The sequence below is a fragment of the Ambystoma mexicanum genome, chromosome 5p (genome assembly GCF_040938575.1).
Source record: "Ambystoma mexicanum isolate Mex_15411 chromosome 5p, UKY_AmexF1_1, whole genome shotgun sequence".
Classification (NCBI taxonomy): domain Eukaryota; kingdom Metazoa; phylum Chordata; class Amphibia; order Caudata; family Ambystomatidae; genus Ambystoma; species Ambystoma mexicanum.
In genome coordinates this window covers 4,576,265-4,602,472 of record NC_090930.1, presented here as the reverse complement: position 1 = coordinate 4,602,472, position 26,208 = coordinate 4,576,265, and the positions used below count along the sequence as shown (strand labels likewise).

At 46.8% G+C, this 26,208-nt stretch overlaps 1 protein-coding gene across 1 annotated transcript in view; it reads right to left on the bottom strand.

Annotated features, from left to right (window-relative positions):
• Nucleotides 1–26,208, bottom strand: part of LOC138480665 (GLIPR1-like protein 1) — a 599,613-nt gene that overhangs the window by 193,163 nt on the left and 380,242 nt on the right. Inside the window, exon 4 of the mRNA XM_069612338.1 lies at nt 17,350–17,435. Coding sequence (XP_069468439.1) covers nt 17,350–17,435 — 86 coding nt within the window. The remainder of the gene's footprint in view (nt 1–17,349; nt 17,436–26,208) is intronic.

Sequence of the window (26,208 nt, the reverse complement as noted above, 5' to 3'; positions counted from 1 at the left end):
CTGCGACCGTTCTCGAGGAGATTTTACTTTTTCTTCCGGGCCCGAGGGCGCATGGTTTCAGCCCTTATCCTTTTCCTTGTCGAGTTTTTCGACCTGGGCATGGCTTCCATGAGTTTTCAAGGGGGTCAAGGCTGCATTCTCAAAAACGTGCATAATTATTATTCTGAACTGCTCCCACTCATCTGGAGGCCGATTTCGTCTGGCATTTAACCCGTTTTGGGTAGGAACTCGACAACAAAGACGGTGACCTATGGTGCCTTTTCCTTGACCGTTGTGAAGATGACGAGTGGTGAGACCCACTGCGTGATCTCAATCTCTTTGTCTTTTTACGACGAGGAGAAATATTTCAAGACTCGTCTGAAGACACTTTTTTTTCAACTGGGTCGTCGAAGGGGATTTTGACCTACCTGAAGCTAATTTTCCTCTTCGCTCTTTCAGGGCTTTCGCCATCATCAATAGCCAGGCCTTACAGTCGAAGGTAGCGTGAGAGGAACCGAGGCACCACAGACACACCCGATGGGGGTCCGTAAGAGACATCTTCACCCCACAATCTTGGCACTTCTTAAACCCTGATCTCGGAGTCAAAGGCGCTGATGATGATGTCACTTCCAATAATATACTCGAAGATTCTCGATAGGGACCCGAAGCGTACCGTATCTGAAGCGATACATTTCGCAGAAAAATGGAACTGAAGCCAACGGTCGTTGCGCATGCGTTATACCATCGATGCCGTTGACATCGACACGGAGGCCGCCGAGGGACATCGAGTCAACCAACATCGACGCTGTTAGGCAGAATCATATGCAGTACCCTTAGGGAACACTACATACAATTAAGACTACAAGTGATAGTACAATTTCACCTTTGGTACAAGCCTGTACTACACAGTAAAGTGGTAGCGATGGCTGAGCAGCCAAACTTATCTCAAGACCAAATGAGCAGTAATAGGGATTACACAAAGGACTACAATTACTATGACTCAAGCAAACACTGACTCAAGGTTTCTGGTTAAAAAAATATAAGTACATTTATTTTTTAAACCTTCTGTTCATAAAACACTTCACTTCGATTAAATAGAACCACACTCTAAATATACTACACACAACCAATTCCTTTTGTTCAGGTCAATTCAAGGTAAGTACATTAGGATTTGACAGACCGGTGTTTCGAAACAAAGACGTTACCGTGGGTTAATACGCGATCACTTTTTGACAGTAATGACAGTTCGGTCTTACGAAAATAAAGTGTACCCGCGGGAAGAAATGCACCCGAAGTCAAACACACTTAGCACATAGAATTAAAACAAGGGAATAGTGGATAGAAATCATAGGCAATACTTTTGTCAAGGCAATAGAATCAGAGGACGTTTTCTAAGAGGCAGATAAAAGTCAATAGGCTTGCGCCAGTGTCAAATGGAGCAGGACCTCTGTTGTCGAGGATCACACGGTTAGAATAGTTCAAGATTAAAGTTGCCAGGAGTACTGGATATTGTCAAAGGGAAGCAAAGGTTATAAGATGGAAGAAGAAAGGACAAGCCTTCAAAAAAGGAAAGGGGTTCACCCAGATTCCTCAAGGTCGGACGGATGGAACAATCAAATGTATACAGTACCTTATTCGGATGAAGAAAGCTGGTGCTACGGCAGTTGTTCCTGGTAGTTCCTGCAGACTCACAGTTCCTGAAGCGTCAGTCGTGGGGACAAGAAGGAGGACGTCTAGGGCGATCTGCACAACCCAGGGATGAAGCCAGCAGCAGCAAAGCAACAATGAATAAAAGGTGTGCTCCTTAAAAACAGGAGAGGGCTCTTCTGATCGCTATCCGGACCACTACAGCTCAGTGCAGCGATTTCGACCCAGAAGAGGATTCTCTGGGTGTAGAAGGTGAGCTGGTTGATCCCACCAGGCTCAAGGGAAGAAGACTCTGGACTGGATCTTCTCTGTCGTTGAAGGGTAGATAGCTCAGGACTGCAGCATGGCTTCACCGGGATCCAGGAGTTTCGGCAGCTGTCTTCTTCTCCACTTCTCTTCGGCTCTTGTAGTTCCAGTGGCGACTCTGACTTCCAGCCCAAGAGTCCTGCATTTTATGCCAAAATCCCCCATTCACACAGCCTGTCTGTCAATCACACAGCAGGGGGGTTGTCCAGCCCGGACAACCACCTCAGCCAAGCGACACAAAGTGCGACTTGGGTCGCCAAGGAGACCCTGTGCAGGGGGTTACTAAACCCCTCCCTCACATTCAGCCCACCTAGACACCCAGACGCTAAAGGAGGGCTTCTTTGCAGAAGCCCGCCAAAGGACGGCGAACAAGGAAACCAAGCCTGGTTTGGCGCGAAAAGCAAACAACAAGAAAGTCCTTTCCAATACGAAATGGCGAAAAACCATGCTAGGACCCACGATAAACACAATATGGGGTAGCAGGTTTAATGTTCACGTCTGTCACCACAGCCAGAACACTAACAACGGAATCTGTGTACAAATTATAGTTACCACTGCCACCAGCCATGTCGAGTCGGGAAGGGGGACACAAAGTGCCCCTTGAGTTACAGAAGAACAGGGGAAAGATTTTCCCCTCCAGTACTCCATTGTAAAATGGCTTGTACTGGATCAGTATTTTTATGACTAGTAAAGCCAATGGTGACTTTACATGTTTCTGGGGGACAGTAGTCATCCCCAGAAAAGGAGTTCACAAGGGAAGTCTAAAAGACATCCATGTGTCACTGCACTAAAGGTGCTGTGTGACACACAAGTAAAAAGATGATGCCTAGGGAGTTGGTGACACTCCATAGCCCATGAGCACAAAAAGTACAACATACACAAAAAATACACTGTAAGAGTGGAAAAAAGGCTAACACTCTTACCAGGTGTACAAAATAACCCCCAGAAATCCAGCAAAGCTGCTGAGGGATTCACTAGATAAGGGAAATTAGCCATAAATGAGAATTCGCCCTAATACTCGCCCCCCCAGAATAAGGGACAGGAGGATTTAAGCCACTCCTGGATGGATCTCATACCTCTAGTCAGTGAAAAACATCCTAGAGAGACCATCAGCATTTTGGTGGTGACTTCCTGCTCTGTGCTCAATGGTAAAATCAAAGGTTTTCCTTTGTAAGATATATGACCTACACACCCTTGGAGAGACATCTTTCTTTTTAAATCTATAGGGGATCTGGTTGACCAGTCCCTCAAAAGTTGGTACAACTCCTGAACCTGTGATGGGCTTTTTCAAGGGATCCTTATAAAGGATTGCCTTAGATCTAGAGGGGCCTCCAGGTTTCCTCACCACCTCTCTTTGGGAGCAGGTTGGGTCTCAGGCATCTTGGTTGGAGGGGCTGGGGATAAGCCAACACAGTCTTTGATGAGGGATCCTGGTCTTATATCGCCTTCGCATTTTGAAGGTTTCAGACTTTTAATTAACTGTATGACTTCAGTTTCTGATAGGTCTTTGAAGGAGAACTGGGGGCTGGAGGTATTTGGGGGTATGCGTGGCTAGGGCTTGAGGATTTGGGGTTTTTGTTGAGTTTTGCTTGTTGTAGGAGGATTTTCTTTGCCTAATAGTGCTGTTTGGATGTCCAAGCACGAAATATCGTCTTTAGTGAAGGTATGTGAGGCGGCAGAGGCTGGAGATTAGAATTCCCGGAAGAAGGTAAAAATCTCTTTGGAGTCTGATTTGGGTTTGCTAATTCTGAGATCGAAAGACTTTGATTTTGCTGTGATTATGGCGGATTTGTATGGTCTACTTTCAGGGTGTCATTGGGAATCTTTAGCCATGTTAGTTGGGCTTGGCGTTTCTGGTTGCATAGTTTTAAGAGGTCAGGGGTAAACCTGGAGTTGGAATGTCCGACGGCTTTGGTTTTATGTGGGACTAGAAGGGCTATGGAATTAACAGCTTTCGCGAGGGTTGAAGTGTATATGTCGGCTAGTTACTTGGGGACGATGGTGAACGGGGCCTGTAGGCATGGTGTGTCGAGCAGAGGTAGGATGTTATCTCTAGTGAGCTTTTGTGAGCTCCGCGTAACTGCGGGGGGTGGTGGTTTGGGTACGGTTTTGGGTTTAGTGGGCTGTGGGATAGAGAAGTGGATGATGTGATGGTCTGACCAGGGGCATAGGGTGAGGGTGCTAGTAGATGTGATGTGGCTGGGGGTCATTAGGGTCTTGAAAGTTCCGGTTTAGGTCACCTAGTAAGATGATTTTGGAGGAGGATGGATGGCGATGGTGCATGTGGCTGAAGATGAGGGCTTGAGAGGTCATAGGTCTGCGTTGATCCGTCTGAATGGGAGGTGGTCTCTAGCTATCAGAGAGACGCTGCCTCTCCTGGAGTTGGGCCATTTCGGAAGATTGTGTATCCGATGGGGATGGCTAGGGATAGGGCAGGGCCGGAGGCTTCATGAAGCCAGGACTCAGAGATGGCTAGTACATCAAGGTTGTGTTAAGTGATGAGATCATTGATGTCTAGAGCATGGGCGAGTAAGGAGCGAGCATTAATGAGGGCACAAGTCAGGAGGGGCTGAATAGTGGTCAGCAAGGATGAGTCTATGGGTCTGGCAACTTTGAGAGGGGGTTGGCGAGTTTGGATGGGAGGTGGCTGGCATTTAGGGGAGGGACGGTTGGGATGGCAACTGTGTGGAGTGGCCTCCCTTTTTCTCTTATCGGAGTAACACTCAAGAACTGCAAGCGTATGGGGCTTATTTGGTGTGGAGGTAATTTAAGGTCTTAGCAACCTATGTGTGGGCTTAGGTTTGACTTTCTGCTTGCTATTGGTGGTGAGGGGATGAAGGAGTGTGCTGTGATTGGGCTCGGCAAGGTGGCTAGGGTCATGTCTGTCAGCTGAGCATGAAGTAGTTGAGGTAATTGCAGTCATACCGTTGTGGGAGCAGTTGTGGGGGTCATTGGGTGGCAAGTGTGCACTTGCCTTGGGGTTCATGGAGGGAGAGGGTGGGCTGGAGATTACAGCATTAAGTCTGGATGAGGGTGTATTGGTGGCTTGCCTAAGGTAAAGGTTCCTTCGTAATGATGAAGGTGGCAGTGATGCGAGTGCTTTGGGCAGAGCCGGGAACTCACTTTGCTTTGGCATGCTGTCTGAAGCTCTCATGGGCGCACGTTGGTGGGGTGGGAGGGAGGAGGTGGCTGCTTTGGTGAGATGAGGGTGAATGCATTTGCAGATCGGTGGGTAGAGTGGCCTGCTTTATAGCGGTTGCTATGAGCAACGGCTCTAGGAGGGATGTCATCCTTGCTGAGTGAAGCAGCGCTCAGATCCTTTTAACCGCTGTATAATGCCCTTTATCTTTGCGCATTCGCGCACAACGCAAGAACATGCGTGCGCTACCCAGACTTGCTGATGCGAGAGGGGCGTACGTTACATATGTTATCGCGCTGGTCTCACGAGGGCATCAGCTCACAGCAGACATTGACATAGGGCAGCAAAGGAATGTGGCCAGCTGTGTAGATGCCGCATACACGCTGGCAGGAGTGCACCATATTTCAACATCAGTGATTTCTTGTTTCTGAGAGCCTGACTGGGCAGCGTAGACCTGTCCAGCACTATTTCTGGCTGACTCAAGGGTGGTGCTTGGGGCAGGTAGAGGGATAATATCTGAGCAACACACGGGCACATACATTTTTACATGTGGAATATTATTTACTTCTGAAAAATGCAGAGCAGCGTTGCAGTCTATGTAAGCCATAGACTTACCTTCCATTTTGCGTGCTCGACGCGGCAGAGACTGGCGGAGACTGCCGGTTGAGGTTTTGTGTGTTGGCCCTCTGTGGGGGCTGGCTTTGCCTGCCGGCGCAGGGGTTTGGAGGGTTCAAGTTGGTCCACCAGCCAATCATGGTGCTGCAGGCCCAGGGCAGCCTGGGAGCCTGGTGTGCATTGAGGCACGGTGGTGGCCATCTTGGAAGGTTTGAGTGGGCCTCCGAAACCAGTGCTTCTTCCAGGGTAGATAGAGTTGCCTGTAAGGAAGGGGAATCCGTGTCACAATGAGACTGGCAGTCACGGCTGGTTGAGGCCTTGTGTGTTGGCCTTCTGTGGGGGCCGGCTTCGGCTGTTGGCGCAGGGGGTTGGAGGGTTCAAGTTGGTCCACCAGCCAATCATGGTGCTGCAGGCCCAGGGCAGCATGGGAGCCTGGTGTGCATTGAGGCACGGTGGTGGCCATCTTGGAAGGTTTGAGTGGGCCTCCGAAACCAGTGCTTCTTCCAGGGTAGATAGAGTTGCATGTAAGGAAGGGGAATACGTGTCACAATGAGACTGGCAGTCACGGCTGGTTGAGGCCTTGTGTGTTGGCCTTCTGTGGGGGCCGGTTTCGACTGTTGGCGCAGGGGGTTGGAGGGTTCAAGTTGGTCCACCAGACAATCATGGTGCTGCAGGCCCAGGGCAGCCTGGGAGCCTGGTGTGCATTGAGGCACGGTGGTGGCCATCTTGGAAGGTTTGAGTGGGCCTCCGAACCCAGTGCTTCTTTCAGGGTAGATGGAGTTGCCTGTAAGGAAGAGGGATCCGTGTCACAATGAGACTGGCAGTCACGGCTGGTTGAGGCCTTGTGTGTTGGCCTTCTGTGGGGGACGGCTTCGGCTGTTGGCGCAGGGGGTTGGAGGGTTCAAGTTGGTCCACCAGCCAATCATGGTGCTGCAGGCCCAGGGCAGCCTGGGAGCCTGGTGTGCATTGAGGCACGGTGGTGCCATCTTGGAAGGTTTGAGTGGGCCTCCGAACCCAATGCTTCTTTCAGGGTAGATGGAGTTGCCTGTAAGGAAGAGGGATCCGTGTCACAATGAGACTGGCAGTCACGGCTGGTTGAGGCCTTGTGTGTTGGCCTTCTGTGGGGGCCGGCTTCGGCTGTTGGCGCAGGGGGTTGGAGGGTTCAAGTTGGTCCACCAGCCAATCATGGTGCTGCAGGCCCAGGGCAGCCTGGGAGCCTGGTGTGCATTGAGGCACGGTGGTGGCCATCTTGGAAGGTTTGAGTGGGCCTCCGAAACCAGTGCTTCTTCCAGGGTAGATGGGGTTGCAGGTCTCCCTGTAAGGAAGGGGACCTGTGTCACCATGAGACCGACAGAGAGCGCTGTAATTATAAAGGCGACAAAAACCACCATTGCCAAAGCCATGAGAGGGCAATAGTAAAAGACATTAACAGCAACCAATATTGCCTGAACTTAAAGAGGCCAATTGAGAAGATTTATTGTAAACTCTATTGTCACAAAGAGGAAGAGGCAATAATTAAGGAAGACCCAAACAAGCATTGTTCAAGCCAAAGAAGAGCAAGGGTGATGCAAGGACATTACCAGGATTTGGTTGATGTAGGTGTAGGAAAACTAATATGGCAAAGGAGCTGCCCTCCTGATCGCCAATGTTCAGGAGGAGAGGAGTGTAATCTGCACTGCCGGTGGCAATACCAAGGATGGAATAAACAACATCAAAGTGTTTTAAGTTTTCCCAGAAGAAGTAGCCCGTAATGAAGTTGTTGATGCTGATTTTGTTGAAAGCAAAAGACTTTGTAGTGGCAGAAGAGCTGCCCTCCTGATCGCCAGTGTTCAGGAGGAGAGGAGCACAATTTGCATTACATGTGGCATAAATAGCACCAATGTGGTTCATGTCTTTTCAGAAGAAGTGTTTATTATTGAAGTAGTTAAAAGTCAAAAGACTTAACAAAGTTGTTTGAAGTTGAACTTTACCAAATAAATACTTACAATAGAAGTATAAGCTTTTAGTCCTGGCAGGACAGGGACCTTGTAGTGGTAAACATGGCAGTTCAGTGGACCAGGCAGAAGATATTCAAGTACTGTGTTGTGGTTAAAGACTGTGGAGAAGAAGTGGCAAGGCCACTAAATAATATTGTAAATTCTTTCTGTTGCAATTAACGAACTGTGAAAGCATTGCAGAATCATCCAGACAAACTATTTTCATTGCCAACAAGGAACTGTGCAAGTGTTCTTGATTCTGAAGAAGAGGTTTATGTTGAACTTTGTGTTACAAGTGGAGAAACACAGATTTTATATTTCTGTTGGAACTGTGGGGGAAGTCCCACTGAGAGACCTATTACCAGAAATGTGTTATAATACAGAACCTTCCTATTATTATTTATTCATTTATTAAATTTATATAGCGCGCAGGCAGCCCAGGGGCATTGTGGCACTGTTACTTGCAAGGAAGACTTAGTTACAATGTGTGCAGGTTGTGCCTTGGGTTACAGTGAGGCAATGACCTGTGATCAGATATACCACATAATACATCATACAATACAATTATGAGGGCTAGGCCATGTAATTGTTAGATGAACAGGGTCGTTTTCAGGGTTTTCCGAAAGGCGGTCAGTGAGGGTTCAGAGCGCAGGGAGCTAGGGAGGGTGTTCCAGTGTACGGCAGCGAGGTACGGGAAACTGGAGCCCCCTGCTCTGGTCCTTTTTACCCTGGGTACTGAGAGCATGCTGGCATAGGGTGATCTAGTGGGTCTTGTGGAGGAGACCAGGTGGATCCTCTGGGAAAGGTACATTGGGGCGGCAAGATGGACACATTTGTGGGTGATGCTTAGAGCCTTGAATAAGATCCTCTCCTTTATGGGGAGCCAGTGGGAAGCTTTTCTGGCAGCGGTGATGTGCTCTCTCTTGGCAATGCCTTGTGCAGCGCGTAGGGCACTGTTCTGTATTACTTGGAGCTTCTCAAGATTTTTGTTGGAGGTCCCAAGGAAAAGAATATTGCAGTAATCAAGTCGCGAGCCGGTTATGGCCCTGGCTATGTTAGTGCAAGTGTCTTTTGACAGATAAGGTCTGATTGCGTTAAGGAGTTTTGCATGGTAAGCGGCCGAGGAGGCAATGGCGTTTACTTGTCTGGTCATGGATAGATTGGAGTCTAGGTAGACGCCTAGTGTTTTTACCGTGTCAAGTACTGGGATCGTGATTGAGTCAATGGTGAAATGGCTGAACTGAGCGTCAAGTTTCTTGATGGTGTCAGGGGAGCCTACGAGTAGGAGCTCAGTTTTGTCGGAGTTCAGGCAGAGGCCGTTGATAGCCATCCACATTTGAATTGTGTTGTAGATGTTGTTGAGGGTAGCAGAGTCCGTGTCATAGTCGCCTGTCAGAGTGAGAAGGATCTGTGTGTCGTCGGCGTAGTTGGTGTAAGAGATGCCCATGGCGTCAAGGATGAGGAAGAGGGGGCGGGTGAAGATGTTGTAGAGGGTGGGGGAGAGGCAGGAGCCTTGGGGCACCCCACATAGCATGATAGAGGGTGATGCAGTGGCTAGGTCAGAGAAGACCTGCATGGTCCTGCCTTGGAGGAAGGAGGTGATCCATGTAATGGCTTCTTGAGAGAAGTTGGCTGTGGAGGAGAGGTGGTGGCAGAGGATGTCGTGGTCTACAAGATCAAAAGCTGCCGACAGATCCAGGAGTAGGAGCAAGACAGGTTTGCCTTGGTCCCTTGCGTCGTCCATTTGGTTTTTTAGGTCGAGTAGGGCGGTCTCTGTCCCATGCCTAGGGCGAAAGCCGGATTGTCTCAGTCCAAGGAGGTTCTGTTCTTCGAGGAAGTGCTGGACTTGCAGGTAGGCTGCTTTGTCTAGAATCTTGAGGAGGAAAGGGACAGTGGTGATGGGGCGGTAGTTATTAGGGGAGGTGGGGTCAAGTGTGGGTTTCTTTATGAGGGGTCGGACCCATGCTTCCTTTAGGCAGGCGGGGACTCTCCCTGTGGTGAAAGAGGCGTTGACGAAGGCTGTTAGAAAAGGGGCCAAGGTGTCTGCGCAGTCTTTGATGATGGAGGCAGGACAGGGGTCGCCTTTGCAATTGGAGGGTTTTATGTTTTTCATAATGTTGATCATGTCGTTTTCTTGGATGGTTTTAAACGAGAAGGTGGGTGGGGCCTCAGTGGGTGATGGGGGCAGTGGTGGTTGGGAGGGTGTAGTGTGGGTGGAGAGTGATAGTTTGGTGTTCAAGATTTTGGCTTGGAGAGAGCTGATCTTATTGCGCATGGCTGTTTGGATGTTGTCACACCATTCTTTGTCCTTAGTGAAGTTTTGGGGGGTGGGTGTGGGGTTCTCAAGTTCCCTGAAAATGGCGAACATTTCCTTGGTGTTCGACTTGGCCTCAGTAATTCTCTCTTCGAAGGATTTGGCTTTGGCTTTAATGATGGCTTTCTTGTAATTAATTGCAAGGGATTTGAAGTTGAGTTTGTCTTTCTCATCCCGTGATGTTTGCCAAAGAGCTAATGCTGCCCGTTTGTCGGAGCGTAGTTTTAGAAGGTCTTGGGTAAACCACGCATTAGCGTGTCTAGTGGGTTTGGATTTCCGAGGTTTAAGTGGGGCGATGGTATTGATTGCTGCTGTGATGGCCGTATCATAATTTTTTGCCAGAGTTTCTGGGTCGTTGGAGAATGGGGCTGTGAAGGCAGGTCCCTGTAAGAAGGGTAGGAGTCTTTCTTTGGTCAGTTGACGGGCACTCCTTGTAAGGCAGGAGGCAAGGGAGGAGGGGGGTGGGATGTGGTTGTAGTGGTGGGGATGTTAAAGGTGATGGTGTGGTGGTCGGACCATGGGGTGGGGGTGTTGCCCGTGACTGTGATGGGGCAATTGTGGTGGGCGATCCAGTCTAGTGATCTGCCTAGGGCGTGTGTAGGGTTATTGATGGTGTTGACGAATCCTAGGGTGGCTAGAGCTGTGTCAAGTGCTTTGGCTGTAGGGTCTTTGGCGTCATTCAGGCCAAGGTTGATGTCTCCAAGGAGAATGGCTTTGGATGACTTTTTGAGGTTGTCCGCCAGGAGGTGGGTGATGGAGGCCTGGAAGTCTCCTAGGGGGCCTGGTGGTCGATAGATGAGGTGTAGGGTGATGGTGCTTTGGTGCGAGATGGTGAGTTTTAATTGAAGGTAGTCGCTGTTATTGTTGATAGTTTTGTCAGCCTTTCTGATGGTGATTGAGTCTTTGGCTATGAGTGCGACACCGCCTCCAGTGGTCATGCGATCTTGTCTCGTGATGGCATAGCCAGGTGGGAGAGCGAGGGATAGGCCGGGGCCTGAGGCTTCATGTAGCCAAGTTTCGGTGACCATTAGAAGATCTAGATCTAGGGTGGTAATAAGGTCGTGGATGTCTAGTGCATGCGCATTGATGGAGCGGGCGTTGATGAGGGCACATTTGAGGTGCGGTTCAGGGGTGACATTGATGGTCGAGGGTGGCATATCCGAACCGGTGGGAGGCATGTTTTCTGGGGTCATAGACACAGATAAAGTGGCATTTGCATCATTGGGTAGCAAGGCAGTGGTAGAAGAATTGCAAATAGCGGTAATTTCATTCAAACCAGTGGGGGGCATGTTTTCTGGGGTCATAGACACAGATAAAGTGGCATTTGCATCATAAGGTAGCAAGGCAGTGGTAGAAGAATTGCAAATAGCGGTAATTTCATTCAAACCAGTGGGGGGCATGTTTTCTGGGGTCATAGACACAGATAAAGTGGCATTTGCATCATTAGGTAGCAAGGCAGTGGTAGAAGAATTGCAGATAGCGGTAATTTCATTCATACGTGTGAGTGACACATTAACAAGAGTCTTAGACATTGTATCCAATGCAAATGGCTCACGGTGGTGCTTGATAAGTGGGGTCAGCTTCGTTGTGTGGCTTAGTTTGTGGTATAGATGCAGTACTGGGGAGGTGGTCTTTCGGTTGGTTGTAGCTAAGGTTCTCGACTGTAGTCGTGCATTGCGTGCACTTGTGGGGATGGGCAGAGTGACCAATACGCTAGGTAGAGTACGTGTGCGTAGACGGTCTCGCCTTTTTGCGAGTGTGTGGGGTAATTCCGGAGTGCGGGACTCCTTACCTTGTGATTCCAGCAGGTGTCCGCGGTAAACGGCAGACTTTGAGCAGCGAAGAGCTGCAAAGAGGAGTGCAGGCCTTGTCCTCTGGCCTTTTCCTCGCGGCTTCGCCTGGCGGTGAGCCCCGTCTCCCTTTATGGTGGGGGGGTGGAGCCGGCAGGGCGGGAAGCCGTATCAGGCTGCGGGCTGCGGGCGGGAAGCGGCGTCGATTCGGCGGGAGATTTGAAAGATGCTTTTTCAAAAGCATTGTCAGCGGTGATCGTGCCTTCCATGGTGGAGGCCTTTGCAATGTGCGCGAGACGCACTGGATCAGCTGGGGCTCCGAAAAGAAGATGAAAGTCAGCAGACAGCTGATCGAGCACAGCTGATGGAGGCACTCGCAGCGGAGCTGCAAAGAGGAGTGCAGGCCTTGTCCTCTGGCCTTTTCCTCGCGGCTTCGCCTGGCCGCTGTGGATACACAATTCTTGCTTTGAATCCAGAGAAGGGAACATTGCCCAGGTTACAAGGAGTAACAGTTATTAAGTGTAGTTGGGATTTTTGTTATATTTTGAATTGCCATATAGTCCCTTCTTTTGTTTGTTGAATGTATAGGTGTGAGGGACAGATTCTTTTCATTAGAGTGTTTCCTTTAGTTCTTTTGACAGGCAGGGAAATTCTCTTTAGGTAGGGATAGTGAGGCGTTTATCAAGCCCTTTTAAATTAATAAAATGGCATTTTATGGAAATTCTGAATGAAGTTGTTCGCCTCACATTTCTGACCACTCACACTGCAGTTAAAAATATACAATGTTGGTTTCCATAATCTATGTATGTCCACTTATGTCTTGTCCCCTGTGAGGGCTGCATTAATTCCCATCCACAACCTGGTCAGAATGTCGCTCAAACTCACCCCATTGTAAGAAGCTCACTGCTTCCCGTCAAATCTGATTTCTTATCTATTGTATGCACTTTTGTGATCAAAAGAGCATGTTTCCTCCTGTATATAAATAAATAAAAGAAATAAATACTGTGCCTAATCACTGCTGTAGTAATTTCAAAGTGCTGCATCCTTTTCCATGGCGTATTGCGGCCCTGCGTAGGTAATCCGACCTAACCATCATTCAAACATGTGATAAATGGATTTATATTTTCAGAGGTGGTCATGGCCAGAGCAAAGATGTTTAGCCATGTTTGGGTCATATTTTATCAGCCACGCCAAAGCTGTGGCCAATTCCACAGCATTACAGCAACCACAAGCGTAAAACTGACTACAGCTTTGGGGTGGCAGAAAAAATATGACCCAAACAAAGCACGGCTATTTATATCGTCCCAGTGCAAAAGAACATGTAATACACAGAAAGGAAGAATAACCCTTGGAGAGAATTGCACGATTTAATGAACCAGTTATGAGTCCAAAAACTTGAAGAACAGCCTGAGAAAGGTTACTGCAAGGATAGGAGAAGGGAGTCATTCTCCTAAATCCTTTTCAGCTCTGGAAGTAGAAGAGTCATTTATTTTGGAACGTTTTAAACCCTTTTATTTAAAAGACTTGTATCCAGGAGAAGAGAGCTATTCTCCTGGGTCGTGGAGAGACTCTTACATTAACCCTTGTGTTTTAGTGGTAGGTATAGGTAAGGGGCTTGACCAGGACGGAACCTTTGATTTGGACATCACTGGCATCCTGACTGACCTGAGTCCAGTTTGTTTAGGTAGGGAAACCACCTTTGATAGGGATAGACAGGTTTTCTTTTTTAATAAAGGTTTATAGCCCAAACTATGCCTCCTCATTCCAAGCATCCACACCGGGCAAAAGCCACGAGAGTATTGCAGTTTTTAAATAAGGTTTCTGATGATCTCATCTGCTTTTTATAGTAAATGTTTCAACCCCTTGCTAGTTTTTCAGAAAGAAGTGACAGAAATGCCAGAATTCATTAACTCTGTATCTACCTTAAAGACGAGTCTGTAAGCCTTATGCCAAGAGACTGTCATTGTAAGAAGCAAGTTTGATAAAAGATGATTGAAAAATCTTGTGAAGATAGATTTTCGTTTACTGAGGACAGTATCTATAACTGTGCAAGAAGTGTTGGACACCACGATATGGCCATCAGAGATGAACGATTTTGAAAAATATGGGAATTATGAAATCAATCAAGCGGCAGAGCACTTTTCTGATTTGTCAGCAATTCTGATTTGTCAGAAACAATTCTGTCCCAGTTGCAAAAGTTTAAAGTATTTCCTCATAACAGCCTTCACAAACTGCCAGCAAAAGAGATCTGGAGTAAACTGACAGGCCTCTATGGCACCTCTCATACCCTGCTTGTAAAACTCATGGCTCTCATCACGAGTTGGGAGGTAACCCGGCGGTAATATTGCCGTGATACCACCCAATGCTAATAGCAGTACCGCATGTTGCTTTTCCAGCATGAACAAAGTAAGAGCTGACGGGAGTGCGCCCACGTCAGAGGAGACAGCTGAATCCTTCATTTGAATTAAGAAGAAGGGTCCTCCTCCTGCAGTGTACAAGTAAAAAAAAATGTTGATGTATTTTCCAGCATGAAACCAAGACGCTATGGTGGTGCAGATGTTGAATTAAGGCCAAGCTCTCCAAAAAGGAGCAGAAATGCACTACGCACATCTCCTGACGCATGCCAGCCATAGATATATTTTAAAAATATTTACCCTAGTTTACATCAACCAGTTGCCTCTGGCTGCACACTTTTATGGCAAACACTGGCAAAATGTAGCTTTAAGCAAGTGTCCGAAGCCGATATGTGTGCTCTCATGTCCCAACTAAAGCCCACAAGTGACTCACTCTTCCCAATTCCTGCTTAGTCGCTAAGCGACTTTCTTCTGAACTTACTCCGTTTATGACAAAATTTGTAAATCTGTCACTAACTCAGGGGGTAGTTCATGATTCTCTGAAATTATCAGTTGTCTCCCCGCTACTCAAAAAGGCCAGCCTTGATCCAGAGGACTACAACAACTATCGCCCAATTGCGGGTCTCCCATGGTCAGGAGAAGCCCTGGAAAAGGTAGTCACTAGTCAGCTGCAGAATTACATCAAAGACAGTGATTTTCTCCATCCTTTACAGTCCGGTTTTCAGCCCAAGCATGAGACGGAGACGGCTATGTTGGCGGTATGGGACGAGCTACTCCAGGCTGGGGATGCAGGTAAATTATCCCTGCTTGTGATGCTCGATCTGTCTGCCGCATTAGACACAGTGGACCATGGCATTCTGCTGGACCGTTTGAAAAATCTTGCGAAGGTAGATTCCCGCACCCTGGACTGGTTGACCTCATTTTTGGGGTGGCTTTCTATCTGAAGTTCTTTTGCAGGGCTTTGGTTTCCCACAGGGATCAGCACTCTCTCCACTTCTATTGAATATATATCTACGCGCTGGAATGCATATCCTGGAGAAATACCATCTGCAATTGCATTCCTGTGCTGATGATACGCAGCTGCGCATTAGACTCGACGATATGAAAGATGCCATCACTGCGGTGAGCAAGTGCTTGGAAGAAATAGAAGTTTCGATGGAAAAAAATCGGTTACAACTAAACCCCAATAGAACGGAAGTGATCTTATTTGGACCTAAATATCTTTTCGAGGGAAAAGGCTGCCCCCCACTGCCCCATTTTTTGGGGACCAGCCTTAAATACGATGCCAAGGTTAAAAATCTTGGCTGTGTTTGGCAGCGTGAACTGGGCTGTAGTGGCCAGGACTCATCCAAAATACAGTCAGTTTTTATATTATCCATCTCCTCTGCCAAGCATTACCCTATGTACCTGACCCTGACCGTGCAATGCTTGTGGGAGCCTTGGTAAACTCTTAACTGGATTATGGCAACAGACTTCTGGCCAACGCCCCGGCCAAGCAGATTCACTGTCTGCAAAAAGCCCAAAATGCAGGGGTAAGATTGGTCTTTGCCGTTGCCAAGAATATGCCAATATCAGGCCTTCGCTGGTCATTGCACTGGATAGCGGGGGAGGACCGCATAAAATGTAAAATCGGGTGCCTGGTGCACAAATGTTTAAATGGCCCCAATCTATTTGATAAATACATTGAAGCAATATCGTCCGATTCAGGCTCTTAGGTTGGAAGATCAATGCTTACTTATTATTCCTAAAACCAACTGTATGGGCCTCATTACACGGTAGGCGGTGAGCCATGGCGCTATTAGCGCCATGGCTCATGCCGGTAAAATACCGGCACCGCCTTGGCGGAAAGGGGATTTACCGCCCCATTCCAAGGTTGGAGGGGCGGTAAATCCCCTTTCCGCCATTGCCCTTCCCCATTCCCATTTCTGCCCCATAGGGCTCTATGGGACTGGGGAAGGCGCTAATTACGGCACTGCAATTTTGCGGTGCCGTAATTAGCTCCGAGGTCCCTTAGCGGGTTGGATTTTAACGCCTGCAAGAAGCAGGCGTTAAATCCTCCAACCCGCAAAGGGACCTCGTAGTACGGCGGTAAGGGTTAACGGTCACCGTTGCCATTAACGGTGACCGTTAACCCTTACCGCCGTCCGTGTAATGAGGCCTTATGTCTCGAGGAGACTGTAGCTTTTCAGTTGCTGGACCAAGACCATGGAATAGCCTCCCACTTGATTTAAGAAGGGCAAATTCTCTACAAACTTTCAGAGCAGGTTTAAAAACATTCCTGTTCAAGTAGATGTGGTTAAACTGTTGGCTCTTATCTTCTTCACTGGCATGTATACCTACTCATACTGTTGATTTGTTTTCTCAACTTTTCATTCCAACTGCGCCAGAATACGATTCAGTTTGTTTTGTGCGCAATACAAATAATTCAATCAAATCAAATCAAAATGTCTTAACTAGTTTGAAAATTACATGCACACACCAACTGTTGAGTCGTCATTGATGTCTTGTTTCAGTTAACTTCACACCCCATTAAAAACAGTGACAAGAAAAAGTGCTAATAATTTAGGTTGGGTTACTGTTCAAAAACCCTTTATTTAGCAACTTCATCTAATCAAATTTGCAAGACCAATGTATGCCTTGGGTGAATAAAGCTTAGTCAAACTGTCTGTATTCCTGGTGAACTGCGGAGCGTTTATGTAGCCAGGACTGTCTAGGACAGACCTCCTGTGATTGTCCCCTGACCTGTAAAGAGAGGGTGGCTCGGGGCCCCTGGCGAGGGATGGCACCTGGTTACCTGAGCTATCCCCTTTGTGGTCCAAAGTGCAAGATAGGGGGCCTTGACACACCCCACATTCTCCCTCCCTTTAGCTGGGCAGAAGGCAGAGGTAGTCCACTAAGGGAACATAGGAAGGGCTGATAAGAGACTGGTGTAGGGGGAATTCTGAAATGGGATTTGTTAACTGGTGGAAGTAAGTTGTATTAAATGTACATTTTTTGACAATGTTTGTGCGAAGCTTTGAAACTTCATAAAACATCTTTAATACAAAAAATGGTTGTACTTTTTGCAGGCTAAATGGGCAAAAATATACCAGAAATACAATATTTATTATGTTATCTATATTCTATTAATAATAAGCGTAGCGTCTGTACATTTGATAATTGATCCAGCACAGTTAGAGCTATTAATATTTTTCACACCTTTCATTAGAAATGTGTTTTCTAGACTTACTGCACAGATTTCTCTCACATCTGTCACCATCTGGGCATTTACTGCAAGGATCTCCTTCAGTGTATGGTTGTGAAAAAGAACCCAAGCTGCAAATCAAAGTAAGAGATTGCTTTATCTTTCTGTTAAGAAAAAGTTACTCACTGCATTGCCTTCTCCTAGACCACATTCCCCATTCCACGGGACACATCTGTTTCTCTACTTATTTCAAGAACAGGAATGACTTACAATAATATATTTACAGATGGCAAAAGCATTCCCCGAAAGGGGGCCTGTACAAAAGCACAAAGATGAGAACAAGTAGTGAGCCAGTTAATAAGGGTGCAACAAAGTTGTACATATATTCACAATGCCAAGAAAGTTATGTTGGGTTGAAAAAGGTTTGAAAAAAAAACCTTTCACCTGAAATGTGAAAGTAGGAAAGTACATTTGAGCCAAGTCACACGTTCCACAACACCACCTAGTAGCCATCGCTGGAAGTTCACCTGCAGTTCTGAGCCACAATAGCAATGCATTGTGGGTATGCAAATTAGCTCAACTGCATAATTTTTCTCCAGCAATTGTCTTTGTCTAAGAGGGCAGTACTACTTTATACATAGCTTAATCAACCCAATTTCCTGGTGAAAAAGGTTTGCATTTGAGCTAATTTGCAAACCCACAATGCCTTGCTGTTGTGGCTCAGAACTGGAGGTGAACTTTCAGCGATGGCTACTAGGTGGTGTTGTGGAATGTGTGATTTGGCTCAAATGGACTTCCCTACATATATTACACGGCCACGGTAGTGGCCGTGTAGTTATGGTTAAGTTGCTGTTTCCATAGGAAGAGCACTATTTGGGCGGCTTATAACTTCGCTCCCCCTGGATGAATCCACATCAAACTTTGCGAAAAAAGTATATGGGCCACTCTGAATTTTTGCAAAGTTTGGTGATGTTTGGTCCGGGGCGGAAAGTTATAGGGGGGTTCCCAAAACGTCTTTTTTTTCCATAGACTGAATGTGGGAAATACTTTGCGCACACCTACAGGCCAAACCGCTGGACAGACTTTCCCCAAATTTGCGGCAGGGGCAGCATCTTGGTCCCGAAAGCGTGCTTTTGTAAATTAAGTGAAAATCCGTCCAATAGTTTCCTTTAAAACGATCAAAAACTAGGTCAGAAAAATGTCATGATATCTATGTCCGCTCCACGGTCACACTTCCCTGTTCACTCCGCGGACAAGAAATCGATTGGCTAATCTGTAACATCATGTCTGCGGATATGTGGCATTTTCACTGATTGGCTGTGGAACAGCGTGAAGTGCGTCACATTTCTTCGCTGCCCCTGCCATCTTACGTTCATGTTTTGGTGTACATGGACATACAAAACAAGACACCTATGGACTTGTTATACTTATTAATTACTGTTTCCGAAGGTGAGCTTTAATTAATTTGGATGGAAAGTGGCAGCGCAAACTCAAAAAGTGGTGTTGGCTCCCTACCAGATTCATACGTTAAAGTGAAAGTTTTTGCTCAATGTACAGCGCCCAATGCTTGCGTCTGTGTTACAATGTTTTCAAATTAATATTGAAGTCGGACTGGCGTCCTACATTTTGAATTCTGAGCCCACCACCTGGAGTGTTTGTTGAAAACAGTGGTTCTGGTGTATGGGAGTAGCGCTTCCCATGATTGGATTGTCATATGTTGTTGCAAAGTGAGATTTTATTTGCCTTCTGAGTGAAGGTCAGTTCATTTGCTTTTTGGGTTGCGAGCTCAGTAGGCCCACGCATCCAAGTCAATCCATAAGGGGCTATTGTTTTTTACCTTGAGCGAAAGGGAAACTTCAAAAGCTATGCAAGGAATGAGAGCTTTGAAAAACATATCATTTGATAAGGTTACGTTTTAAAATCGTTTGTAAGAAACATGAAATATCAGTTCACAAAGACTCTTTGCTGCAAACACATTGCTGTCTGACTTTGCGAAAAGTAATGGAGGCTGTGAAGATCCTGTAAGTTTAATTTTGACGACTGAACACCAACCCGCTTTTTAATTTTATATTACCCAACACTAATTGTGACAATGTAACTGAAGTATTTTTTTTGAGCATTTATATTTTTCTCTCAATCACAGAGAATGCACATTGTTGGCCTTTGAAGGCTATGAGTAGAGTCTCACTTGTTGACCATTATTTCGTCTTCTTTCAAATGTTATGCTTGCCCACATAGTTTTGTCTATCAGTTTGCAAGTTTTTTTGGTCTTGTGTAACATTAACACATGTAATTTGTTTGCTGCCCAATCATGTTGCCTTCATAACTTAATTACCCTCTCACTGTGTAGTTGACGTTTCCTTAAACCCTTACGGCAACTGCTGCTTCTCAGCCTTTATACGCTTGCACTATATTTACCCATGGTCAACGCCAATAATTCCTTAAAATGATCACTTCCATTTGTGTACCACTTTCCCTAATGTTTGTGTCTGTTTTGAAATGTTTTTCTAAAGGTTGGTTATTGACACATAGTTTTTCTTACATTTTCCACCTAGCTACATACTGCCGTACTGTGCGTGCCATGGTTTCCAATTACCAAGAGACGGCTTCTTTCCACGCCCGCTGCAACTGCTTGTCACCGGCTGCCTGTCCATTATGTTATGGGATGGAAGGCCTGGCCCCCTCAGTCCTTACGCAGAACTGTCAATTAGGAGTGACATAACTTCAGTTATGATGGTGTAATGCAACGGCCATGGCGCCGTATTGCAAATCCCTGTGCAAAAAAAGCGGTTACTTTCACAGAAATGTATACTTTGTGTATGCGAAAAGAACAACATCTGTCTCACCATAAACATTGTCAATGTTGCCCTTAGACCCATGGTTACAAGTTAATTGGAAATGAAATTAGTTTGTTGGTTTCTGACAGTTGTTTGTTAAATAAAATTACTTTACAAATTCTTAAATGTTAACGTTTTCTTTTAAAATTTCGAGTATTATTTCGATATGTAAGGTACCACATTATACGTCGCTGTATGTTTATTTACAGATCCTGCCACACGGCACGGACTGTTGGTTTTTGGAGGTTGTCATGGAAAGCGAACAGGGGCGATTTATATAACAACCGCTTTTCCCTTTCTATGGTGGCCATTTTGAAAAAGGATTTTGCTTTGTAAACGCTGGATGTTTACGTACTGGTTCTGCGTCTCGTCACATACTTTTGCTTTTAGCTTGCTGCCATGGAAAATGAAGACGGCCCATGTATGCAACACTGTAACGCTCACCTGATTCTCGCAGAGGCGCCGGTCTTGACTGGGCGACTACCGTATCTTCAAAGGTGTTGTGTAGCACCCGGTTGGCTCTCTGGGCTGGACCTCTGTGCACTGTATGCCTGACGTGTAGAGTAAGATGTCTGCAGATAGAAAATATGGGGTTAATGAACTGGGGTTATTGGGGTGTCCCTATCTCTTTCCTCTTCTCCTCTCCTGTAGACCCCAAAGGTTAACGCTCTCACCTTAGGTAAGTGAATGCCGAGCTCTCCATCTGCCTCGGGGCAGGGTGCTGTAGCCAGTTTCTTCACTGGATAGGTAGCGCAGGCCTCTTGACTTCAGAGGACTGCTGTCCGTCGTTTACTGCACGAACGGTAAGTTTCGAGTCATTCAAATGTCTTTTTAAAGTCTTTAATAATGATGTCTCTTGTTTTGCAGGGTTCCGGCGATGGCGGATGACGGGCTGAAGTGAGTTGAAGATGGAGCCCGTGTGATGAATAGAAGCGCCTGGAAGCACGTGAGTAAGCGCTTGTTGCCTGCTTCACGATGCGCTCTAACTGTCTTTTTATTTTGCAGGTACGAGTTCGGAGCGGCTGCAGGGTGCCGGAATACCCACTGGATTAGATGTGGAAAGGAGTAATGGCACGTGAGTATTAAAGTTCCCCAATGTCTTTAAACGCACCTTGTTTTGTCTTTCAGATGCGGATGCAGCGCCGAAGGCCTCCGGAGCGTGCGAAGAGTTGGTAAGCTTTTGTCTTTCAGATGCCGGAATGCAGTATGAAGACCTCCGGAGCGCACGAAGAGTAGGTAAGCCTTTGCCTTTCCGATGCCGGAATGCTAACCTGTTCTTTCTTGTCTTTATAGGTGTTGCTGAAGACTGGATTCAGGATGGTAAGCCTTTGCCTTTCAGATGCCGGAATGCTAACCTGTTCTTTCTTGTCTTTATAGGTGTTGCTGAAGACTGGATTCAGGATGGTAAGCCTTTTTCCTTAGGCCCAGGACTGGATGCAGAAGACACGATGAGCGTCCTGCTGCAGAGGGTGCAGAATAACGCAAAGCAAGATTCATCCACCGGGTGTGGTTTAAATAGCCTCCTGTAGTGCTTAGGTGTCTCCTTCCACAGCCACGCCTAAGTAAAAAAAGAGTTCCTGGTAAGAAAAGAGTTCCTGCCTTCCAGAAGAGTTCCAGTGTTCTAAATCTAGGGAGTGGCTTCAGCCCCACCCAACAGGAAAAGTAGTTCCAAACAGAAGAGGATCAGAGGCTCAACTGGCAGGCAAGTAAGCAGCATGGTCTGCTGCAGGTAAGTCCACCCAAGCATTATGAGCCCGGCGCTTCCAGCGCTGGGACTGGGCATATTTATGAGCCTGGTGCCACTGGCGCCAGGACTGGGTCCAAAAGGTCCCAATTGGGACTGGTTGGCACTCGGAACCTGGGTTATGGATCTGCTTCCTAGGGAGTTGGGAAAACCCTGACCTTTTGGAAGCAGAGATCATGACAGTACCCCCCCTCAAGGCCCCTCCCAAACCGGGCTTCTCTGGGGGTTTTGGCTTGTCAGGAAATGTTCGGTGAAATCTTTTGATTAGGCGAGGAGCGTGGACATATTCAGCAGGTTCCCAGGATCTCTCTTGGGGGCCGTAGCCTTTCCAGTCAATTAGGTAGAATAGTTTAGATTTGGAGATCTTGGAGTCCAGAATGCTTTTGACTTCAAACTCGAGTTCTCCATCCACTAGGACAGGTTTTGGAGATTTGGTTAGTCGGGTTTGAGGTTGCACAGGTTTTAATAGAGAGACGTGGAAGACCGGATGTATCTTCATGTGCGAGGGCAAGTCCAACTTGACCGCTACTGGGTTTACTATGGTAGTGATGGAATAGGGACCAAGGTATCTTGGGTTGAATGTGCGTGGCCCTTTTAGAGATAGATATTTGGTGGATAACCAGACTTGATCCCCTACTTGATAGTGAGGGGCTTCCTTCCGATGTTGATCTGCTCCTTTCTTGTATTGTTCTTTAGCCCTTTGAAGGTGAGAAACAGCTTCCTTAAAGGCTTGGGTGATTGTAGAATGCAGGTAGTTTACTGCTGGTGTTTCAAGATCTTGGAGGGGATCCAACTCCGAGGTTCGAGGGTGACTGCCGTACAAAAGAAAAAACGGGGTTTTCCCAGTTCCCGAGTGGACAGAGTTATTGTAGGCATACTCGGCTATCCAAAGGATATCTTTCCAAGTTTTTTCAGTTTGTTGCAGCATGCAGCGTAAATACTGTTCCAGAGTTTGATTGGTCCTCTCGGTTTGTCCGTCGGTCTGAGGGTGGTGACTGGTCGATAGTCTCACATCAATTTGAGCCGACCGACAGCAACTTCGCCAAAAATGAGAAATAAATTGACTACCTCGATCCGAAATTAGAACCGAAGGAAAACCGTGCAGTCGGACGATGTTTTCGAGAAATTCTCGGGCCAGAGTTGCTGCTGTTGGCAAGCCTTTGAGCGGAATGAAATGCGCCATCTTGGAGAATAAGTCCACGATTACTAGAATCGTATTGTATCCGGAGCATGGAGGTAGATCGGTGATGAAGTCCATAGAAAGCGTATGCCAAGGGCGAGGTGGGATGTCAATAGGGCGTAAGAGGCCTGCTGGTCTTTCCTTTTGACTCTTGTTTTGGGCGCATACTCCACAGGACATTATAAAGTCTCTGATATCTTTTTTCCAAGACGGCCACCAGAAGTAGCGCTTGATCTTTTCTGAGGTCTTGGCTATACCGGGATGACCTTCCATTAAAGAGTCGTGATAACAAGAGATTACTTTTTTCTGTAAATCTGTGCTGGGTAGGTATAATCGTTCTTGGAAATACAATAAGTTGTCCTTTACTGCAAAGTCCTTTCCCTGCAGATGCCAATTCTGTATATCTGCTGGAGTTACAAGTTGCCTGGCTTTATCCTTAACTTCCTCTATGGATTCTGTGGCGATTACACCCAGAATTCTTTGTTCGGGAATGATTGGTACAGGTTTAGGGTTGATCAAGTGTTCTTCCACTCCCATCCGAGAAAGGGCATCGGCTTTACCGTTCTTTGTACCTGGTCGATAGGTAATTATGAAGTCAAACTCGGCAAAGAATAATGCCCAACGGAGTTGTCTAGAGGATTGGGCTTTTGCGGTTTTCAAATATTGCAGGTTTCGGTGATCCGTAATCACAGTAACGGTGTGTCGGGCCCCCAGCAGATAATGCCGCCAAGCCTTAAAGGCAGACTTGATAGCCAGAAGTTCCTTGTCAGTAATCGTGTAATTGACTTCAGGAGGCGAGAATTTGCGGGACCAAAATGCCACGGGATGCAACTGATTGGTTACCGGGTCCTTTTGTGATAGAACTGCCCCCATGGCAAGGCTTGAAGCATCAGTTTCCACGATGTAGGGGAGTTCGGGGCGAGGGTGTTTTAAGATTGGTGCAGAGATAAATTTAGTCTTCAAATCCTGGAAAGCTTGTTCCGCCTCGGTAGACCATTCAAAACGTTTGTTTTTCTTTAACAAGGCAGTGATGGGCTGGACTATTCGAGAGAACTCGGGGATAAACCTGCGGTAAAAGTTAGCGAAGCCTAACATGCTTTGCACACCTTTTACGGAGGATGGTGATGGCCATTTGAGAACTGCATCGACCTTCTTTGAATCCATACGCACCCCGCCAGGTGATAATATGAATCCCAAGAATTCAACTTCAGTCACGTTGAAAACACATTTTTCCAACTTAGCGAAAAGTTTGTGTTGACGCAATCTTTCGAGGACCATTTTCACGTGTTTCCGATGTTCAGATTCCGATGAAGAATAAACGAGGATGTCGTCAATGTAAACAACAACACATACATCTATGAGCTCTCTGAGGACATCGTTCATAAAATATTGAAAGGCGGCCGGGGCATTGCAAAGTCCGAAGGGCATGACCTGATATTCAAATAGCCCATACTTGGTGCGGAAGGCCGTCTTCCATTCATCGCCCTCTTTTACTCGTACCAAGTGGTAAGCTCCTCTAAGATCCAGCTTTGTATATATGCATGCTTTTCTGACTTGGTCCAGGAGTTCAGGGATCAAAGGTAACGGATATCTATTCTTAACGGTGATCTGGTTCAGGGAGCGATAATCGATACAAGTTCTAAGGTCTCCTTCCTTTTTTGGAACGAAGAACAAAGCTGAAGAAGCAGGGGACTTGGAAGGACGAATAAACCCATTTGCCAGGTATTGATCCAGGTATTGTCGAAGGTGAAGGTTCTCAGGCTCGGTGAGGGCATAAATTCTACTACAAGGAGGAGTAGATCCAGGTATCAGGTCTATCTGGCAATCATAAGACCTATGAGGAGGTAGAGAGTTAGCCTGATCCTTCCGGAAAACATCTTGGTATTCTAGGTATTCGGGAGGTAACTGGGGAGTCTCTGAAGAAATTGCGGCCAGTGCAACACCAGGTGGAGGATGACAAGTAGAGACACATTCTGGAAACTGGACCGTTCTTGCTCGCCAATCGATCAGAGGATTGTGTTTCTCTAACCAAGGTATTCCTAGAATAATCTGAAACTGAGGGGCCTTGATCACATCGAACACGATCTTCTCATGGTGTCCATCTTGACTTACTAGCGTCACTTCTTGAGTGGTATGCGTTACTGGCCCGGAGGCTATCTCCGTACCATCCACCGTAGTAATGACGTCCTTTACAGCCTTGGGACAAAGAGTTAGATTCATCCTCAAAACCATTTCATGATCCACATAATTGCCGATGGCACCGCTGTCGACGTAAGCTTCAATTGCATGTAATCGATCCGGATTATCCGGGCTAATGAGGACCATAGGTATCACGAAATGCGAGGTCACGGAACTGGTTTTTACGCTCGGCAAGAGGACCTCTATTCTTGTCGGGCGAGGTCGTTTCCCTGCTCAGAGTTTGTAACTTTGGTAACTGCAGCTCCTACTGCCTTCTTGGCAGGTTTCACCGGACAGTCTCGAAGAAAGTGCCCTGAGTTTCCGCAATATAGGCATAATTGCAACTGTTTCCTCCTTTCCCGCTCCCGTTGTGTTAGAGGACCTTTCAGACCCCCTATTTGCATGGATTCCCCGGAGTCTACTCCTTTGGAAGGAGTTGGCGGTTTGGAAAATACTCGAGCATCAAACTTGGAACGATCGGCCTTCCTGTTCTGCAGCCTGTGATCTATTTGAACGACCAAGTCTATGTAATCCGAACAGTCTTGTGGGGGATTCACTACTTGGGCTAAAACGTCTTTGAGCTCTCCACGTAGACCTCTATAAAACAGCGTAATCCTTTTGTCCTCAGGCCATTGAGTTTCCACTATTAGTCTATTGAAAGATGCAATATAAGCCAAAAGGTCTTGATTACCCTGTCGCAACGAAAGAAGCTCATTGTCCAAGGCCTGTCCCTGTGAATGTCTTGCGAACAGTTTTTCCATACTAAGCTGAAAGGCTTGAAAATCATGGAGAACCGGATCATCTTGATAAACTAGAGGGATCGACCAGTCTGCCGCATTGCCACTAAGGTACGAAAGTACAAAAGCTACTTTAGCTTGATCAGTTGGAAAGGCTGCTGGCCGGCATAAGAAGTGCAACCGGCACTGATTGATAAATACTGCAAACCTCTTTGGGTCACCAGAAAA